Genomic DNA, 7,215 nt, shown 5'->3' with positions numbered 1-7,215 from the left:
CGGCCAAAGAGTATGCTCCTAGGCCGTAAACTCTCATAAATCATACTTTTGTTGTGTTTCAATCCTTTAAACCATTTTTAGATGCATCTAGATTTTACCACAAAGTCATAGATTGAGTTTGGAAGCATTTGGACATGTATAAAGGCCTTAAATCACCCTTTTAGAGGAGTTTACGGCCCAAGAGAGTGTCTTGGCTGTAAACTCTTCTTTGTTACACAAAATTCAAGTTTTAAGTGTTCCAAGTCTAGATTAGCAAGTCCAAGGTTTATGTCTAAGTCCCAACTAGGTTTTTGGAAGGGTTAAATGGCTTAAATACCCCTTGTATATGAGTTTACGGCCCAAGAGAGTGTCTTGGCCGTAAACTCACTTTTTTCCTTCTAAATCCATGTTCTACATGTTATAAGTTCATCCCTTTAAGCCCTTAAGCCATATCTAGAGTCCAACTATGCAAAGGGAGGGTTTTAGGGCTTAAAAACCCTTGAAATATGAGTTTACGGCCCATGAATGTTCCATGGCCGTAAACTCATGAATGTTGGCCTATTACATGAATTGAACTCGAATTTGGATGCTAAATATGATAGAGATTAAGGCTAGGAAGGTACCTTAGAGATTATAAGCCTTAATTTTGAGTTTTGATCTCTTAAACTTGGATTAGGAGAGAGGTGGGTAATGTTTAGTGATAATTTGACCAAAGGCTTCAAATGAAGTCCTAAACACGTTTATATAGTGTTTAAGTTTTGGACACGGTGGAATTCTACCCGATACCGGCGTTAGACGGGGTTTTTGGTCGTACCCGATTGAGTTACCGTAACTCGATACGGTAAATTCTATAATTATTCCGATCACTAAAGTTGGGTGTTAAATTGATTTCTAAATGTATTAAGACACCCATTAAGCCATTTTAAATGTGTCATAATTAATGACTTAATTAAACGGAGAAATCGGAAATTGGAAATCGGAATGACGATCGGTTACGCGAGTTGAATTATGAAAAAGTTACATTAAAATGAAGCGAAAATTTCGGGTTGTTACAAAATATGCACGATTAGGGTTTTCTATGGACTGAGGGAACAATGAGGGAGGCTTCAAATGAGTCATAAGTTCTTTAAATAGGGTGCAAAACCCTAAAAATTAGGGTTTTGTAAATAGACGTCAACTCGTCGAGTTTTTTCTAAGCAACTCGTTGAGTTGAATACTTCCAACACGCCGAGTCTGAGTCCATCAACTCGCTGAGTTCCAAAGAATAACTAGTCTTTAAAGCAATAAATCTCTTACATGAGAGTCATGATGTTACAGTGGAGGCGGTGGAGCTTACTAGTGGTCGATTCAATATTGTAAAGCCTAAATCTAGAGAAAGTTTGTTAGGATTTGGGTTTAAATCAAAAGATATGGAGTAGTCTCTAACTAATTTAATGGGATGCTTGATGAGCGGTTGAAGATTATACGACTTTCTGATTTTATGGGATTGATTGCAATAGGAATTGAATAATACACTGAGTTCTAAAACATTTGAGCAAGATCGACTGCATAAGGGCAAAACAAGAATTTTAGATAGATGATTTGAGCGGGAAAATTAGATGGGAGGATGCTTAGCTATTGCCACATGACACTTTGATACTCTTTTATTAGGATAGAAGATCATGAAAGTTTTATATTTCATATTAATATTTTCATGGGAATTGAAACTTCAATAAACAGCACACGTGAATATCACTAATAGTTATCGAGTGTAAAATCCAAAAATCTCGCTAAGTTGTGACCATTGAAAGGTAATGATCGTAAATAGTTCACATGGGTGTTTTTCAACTTTAACATAGCCCTTAGAGCGACAATCTTCTTGATTCTTCTAATTTTCTTAATGGCTTCATCATCTCTTCTATCAATCTACCAAATGAAGGGAGTGTTCATAAGAAATTCCATAATCCAATTACTTGGTGGTAACATCGAAGCTCCATTATTTATCTCATGAACGTCTTTGAACTCGAGTTTGGGTATTATGGATGTCTTAATTTCAATATATGTAACAAATATCCAATGTTAGTTCTAATTTATTATGATTTCATTTAGAATGTGTGATATGCATTTAACATTAAATTTGATAAATACTGGTGATTTTTAAGCGCTTCTTGTAACATGATGGGTTGATGTGTTTATTTTGTATTTATAAAAAAAAAACTTACCGTATACGATTTTAAATATTTTTGTTATAATAACAATTGATTTAAAACAAATATATTTTTTATTTTAATGGAAGCGCAAGTGCTTATTAAGTTGCGAAATAAACTAGATTACGTGACAATCATCCACATAGGAAGAACTGGAAATCGATATTCGAAAGTCAGCCGAGATCACTGTCACGACAATATTGGTCAAACATTTGCCACCCGTGTAACAACTAAAGCAACCATGTCAACACAAATATACAAATGTTGTGCCATGTGTCCTCCATATACCTGCCTATAAATACAAACTCAGTCTTTAATGGGTACTATTGAAAGGAGACTGGAAACACCAGCAAGACAATGCTACTTGCAGCATAGACGCTATCGCTATCGGAGGACCATTTCTTGTGATGATGACGCTCACTCTATTTGCAACAATTTTGCTATTTTTAGTCGACGCTCCACTACTTATACTTTTTCAGCCCTCTGATAGTGGGTGCCAGCTTTGTATTCATGGCAACGCTGGTGAGATTCGGTTTGGCGGTTGTAACAACAATAACGAGGTTTGCAGCATTGGATTGGGTTATCCGGTCACTTTAAGGTAGCGTCAGGAGTTGCGATCGGGCTAGGCACTTAAAACAGAAAGTGCAAACTTAGTCGAACAATATGGCTGCTATCGCAGGTTATTAACCAGGGGTGTGAATTTAGTCATTTAGGTGCCGTTTGTTTTTCAAAGCGAAAATGTCTGAAGTCTGCGGACCACCTCTGCAACCCTTTGTAACGTAAGAGGGGGACCAAACAGTTGCAACATGTAATAAAAAGTTTATTTATTTTTTAAGCTCTGCAGACTGCTCTAATAAGTTAAAATAATGTGTGAAAAGGTTTGAAGCATATAATCAAGTGTTGCGTCACACAACACACGCACATCGGTTTTTAATTCAAAAGTCTTATGAAAAACAAACAGTTGCGAAGGACCAAGTGCTGCACGACGCAACAATAAGTGGTTAGAAGATGTTTTTTTAGAGAATACACACAGCATCCAAGTTAATTGAAACGTGATAAACGTACATCTAGACTGTACATAAAATTAGTTACACGGTATGTCTAATAAAATGATGATCTTTATTCTTTAATCTTTATAAAAGGACAAAAGTAAAATATGGGTAAAAGAAAACAAAAAAACATTTGAGAATAATAATGAGCTGGAAAAAAGAAAGTATTTGGTTATTTAATCTTTATAGGCCCTCTTGATACGCGTCGCCACAAGCCCACAACAACGTTTCTTAAAATATTAATTAAATTAAATTAAATTAAATAATAAATAAAATAAAATAATAATGATATTATGGAATGTTGTAGACTTGTAGTTAGTTCCATGACTCCATCTGTCATGTGATATCATTTTCATGGCATTATATGATTTTTATGACTCGTCGTCTTCACCCAAAACTTTATTCAAATAATTTTTTGTCTTTTTAAAATTTCACATAACCTACATAAGTTACATGACTTGAATAAATACTATTTTATTATCTACAAGCCTTATCATGTTATCAGCATTAAAAATGGAACACGAAGTGTTTGTTACGAAACCTTTTGTTTTCTAATTCAATTTGTAATATATCAAACATATTTATGAATTATAGGTGGTTTTGTTTGTATTCTTAAAAGAAATAACTTGTTAACAATTACTTTCGACTTTCGTACGACACTTTGCGTTTGACCATAGATAGCGAAACACTAGGCCTCTATTTCTTCTTTAATATGTTCGGTTTTTGTTTGATTATGTTTGTAAACTTTTATAGCTACAACACATAAAAAACTCTTTTGTAATAAATTTAAATCTCATGAAAAGGTGAGTTATATGAATTCAAAAGACTAAAAATGTGTATAGAACTAAAAAAAGGAAAAAAAAAGAGATAAAAATGAGAAGAAAAAGGTGACACGTATGCAGTTTCTCCAACGATTCTACAAGACTAAAACTGATTGTCTGCTTTCACTATAAATCAACGTCATTGGTCATTTTTCCCAAAGCCCCATTATCACACGACTCCCACCTCAATTCTTACGTGTGAAAAATACAGAGCTTCCATGGGCGACTACACAGAAGACCATCAGTCTCCATTAGTCCAATGCTCGCATTCATCTGATGAAGAATCACAGGAACTCACACACAGAACAGGTATGTTATCTTATCTACTTCCGATGACTAACTTGGGGTTTCCTATTTTATTGGAGTTTGGTCGTGTACTGATTCGGCGATCGGTATTTAAATATGGAGTGCAGGGACGATATGGACGGCGATTGCTCATATAATAACCGGAGTTATGGGGGCAGGGGTGTTATCACTGGCGTGGAGCTTAGCTCAACTCGGATGGTTGTTTGGTCCTCCTGCAATCATTATCTTTGCTGCAGTCACCGGAGTTTCAAACTCCATTCTCTCCGATTGCTACAGATCTCCACACCCTGAGTATGGCGCTCATAGGCATGTTTCATTTCTTCAAGCTGTCCGTTTCTTTTTGGGTCAGTACCACACCACTCCTATCATTTTCCAATACGAAATTAAATATCTGAAGAGATTAATTATTCGGTTAATCAAGCAATCGGTTGCATAAACTCTCTCTTAGATAATTTGGAGTGTTCCTGTATCAATTAGTCATACAAGCGAGCATCGCAATTCCAAATTGGGGCTAACTTTGAAAAGCAGGGGAGAAGAAGCAGAGGATATGTGCAGTGCTTCTCAACGAGAGTTTATTCGGGAATGATATTGCTTACACCATTGCAACTGCTACCAGCATCAGGTGAATCCAATTTACTGGTTTCTTATTAAGATATTTATAACAAACACGAAGGTTCTTTATCAGCTTTTTTTTGATATTAATGCAGGGCAATATTAAAATCAAATTGTTACCACAAACAAGGGCATGATGCAGATTGTAGATATGAAGACAACATTTATATGCTGCTGTTTGGACTTGTGCAGATTGTCATGTCTCAGATACCAAATTTCCATGACATGGCATGGTTATCTGTTGTTGCTGCTATCATGTCATTTGCTTACTCTACCATTGGCGTGGGGCTTGGTTTTGCAAAAGTTATTGGTATATATAATCATAAATAAACATTACTGTTGAATTAGAATTATTTACTTCTTACCAAATTATATATATATATATATATATATATATATATATATATATATATATATATATAATTTCTTGATTCTTTCTAAAAAACATCTCTTTTGGAGTTCCAGAAAATGGAGAGATTATGGGAAGCATTGGAGGAGTTCCAGCAACTTCTGCAATTGATAAAGTATGGCTGGTTTTTCAGGGTCTTGGAGACATAGCTTTTGCTTATCCATACTCCATAATTCTCCTTGAAATTCAGGTGTGTTGTTCCCTCATAAGTTTCATTCTTTATAGGGTAAATTGCAGGAAATAACCACACATTTTATTCTTTTAACAATATACACAATAAACTTTATTTTTCCCTGCAGTGTATTAACATTTTTTTACCCATAATATTAATGTATCGACATTTTTTTACACCTAATAGCAACTTATTTACAGTTCCTTACTCATAATAGCAACATACCTCCATTTCTTTACCTATATTAGCGATATATATAACAAATGAAATGCATTGCAAGTATTAGTAAAGAAATGAAAGTATGTTGCTATTATGGTAAAAAAATTATAAGTATGTTACTCTTCTTTTTAACCATGAACTAATCTTGATTGCCTTTTTTAATGAAGGATACATTGAAATCCCCACCATCAGAAACCAAAACCATGAAGAAAGCATCAATGTCTGCAATAATGATCACCACCTTCTTCTATATGTGTTGTGGGAGCTTTGGGTATGCTGCCTTTGGGAGTAACACACCTGGCAATATCTTGAGTGGATTTGGATTTTATGAGCCCTATTGGCTTCTTGATTTGGCCAATGCATGTGTTGTTCTTCATCTTGTTGGGGGATATCAGGTGAGACAAGAAATTGCAATTTATGTCCTACTGGAAATAGTTTCAGTCTCAGTGTTAGTGTCAGTTTCTCAATCTGAGTCTGAGTCAAAACATAAGCTTTTACTAAGTATTCAAATTACAGATATTCAGCCAGCCGATATATGCACTTGTGGAAACATGGTTTTCTAAGAGTTACCCAGACAGTGAATTCGTGAATGGGTTTTACAGAGTGAAGCTGCCATTATCAGAAGCAACATTTCATGTTAATCTCTTGAGGCTATGTTTCAGAACTTTTTATGTTGTGACCACAACTGGAATCGCAATGTTGTTTCCATATTTTAATCAAGTGCTGGGAGTGTTAGGGGCCTTAAACTTTTGGTCCCTGACTATATATTTCCCTGTGGAGATGTACTTTGTGCAAAGAAGGATTGTACCTTGGACAACAAAATGGGTTGCTCTTCGGACCTTCAGCTTGGTTTGCTTTCTTGTATCAGTTTTGGCCTTCATTGGATCACTTCAAGGGCTCATATCTGCCAGATTGAGATGAACACATGTATACTTTCTCGGCTATAGAATTCTTGGTTTCCTGTACATTCATAGTCCTTTTTATGCAATAAAGTTTGGCTAGAAATCAACATTAATATCCCTTTACTAGTTAGTTGCTAAAGAACAGATTCTGTAAATTTTAAATAGAAATAGTAACAAAAAAGGTGGTATTTTGAAGTCTCTGAATGGCTTCTTCCACATTCGTGATAAATGTTGGTGAAAATAGACAAAGGTTTTTTTTGTAAGTTGTTGAAGAACCAAAGGGGTAATTATGATTTTTGAATGAAATTCTGATGAAAAGCATGTAGGGTCTCTCACTGTTTATGTTTCGAAACAATTATGACAATAAAAATCAAAATGCTTCAGTTGTTACTATACAGTATGTTTAAGAAGTTACGCAATAACATATTTTATACGCTTTAAAATTTATTTGATTATAATAAAACCCAAAAGTTAGAATTAGAAAACCAATGAAATTTGTTGGACAAATTAATCAACAATTGCTTCGGAGAAAGAGAGTATGTGCTAGAAATATATGAGTT

General features: G+C 34.8%; 1 protein-coding gene across 1 annotated transcript; it reads left to right on the top strand.

Annotated features, from left to right (window-relative positions):
• The first annotated feature begins 4,186 nt into the window (after positions 1-4,186).
• On the top strand, positions 4,187-6,884 carry LOC145005070 (putative amino acid permease 7). Its single transcript, XM_078964116.1, has 7 exons — positions 4,187-4,344; positions 4,449-4,685; positions 4,870-4,963; positions 5,049-5,263; positions 5,419-5,552; positions 5,921-6,148; positions 6,270-6,884. Exons 1-7 carry the CDS (start codon positions 4,254-4,256, stop codon positions 6,672-6,674), a joined length of 1,404 nt encoding a protein of 467 aa, XP_078820242.1. The 5' UTR covers positions 4,187-4,253; the 3' UTR covers positions 6,675-6,884.
• The last annotated feature ends 331 nt before the right edge of the window (positions 6,885-7,215 follow it).

The sequence above is a fragment of the Lactuca saligna genome, chromosome 7 (assembly GCF_052625555.1).
Source record: "Lactuca saligna cultivar CGN05327 chromosome 7, ASM5262555v1, whole genome shotgun sequence".
In the NCBI taxonomy this organism is placed as follows: Eukaryota; Viridiplantae; Streptophyta; class Magnoliopsida; order Asterales; family Asteraceae; genus Lactuca; species Lactuca saligna.
The sequence above is the reverse complement of the archived record's forward strand: the minus strand, read 5'-3'. Positions and strand labels throughout refer to the sequence as shown.

Coding starts and splice junctions, on each gene's coding strand:
- LOC145005070 (XM_078964116.1), top strand. CDS start 4,254: ATGGGCGACTACACAGAAGACCATCAGTCTCCATTAGTCCAATGCTCG. Junction 5,553..5,920: donor TAATTCTCCTTGAAATTCAG/GTGTGTTGTTCC, acceptor TTTTTAATGAAG/GATACATTGAAATCCCCACC. Junction 6,149..6,269: donor ATCTTGTTGGGGGATATCAG/GTGAGACAAGAA, acceptor TTCAAATTACAG/ATATTCAGCCAGCCGATATA.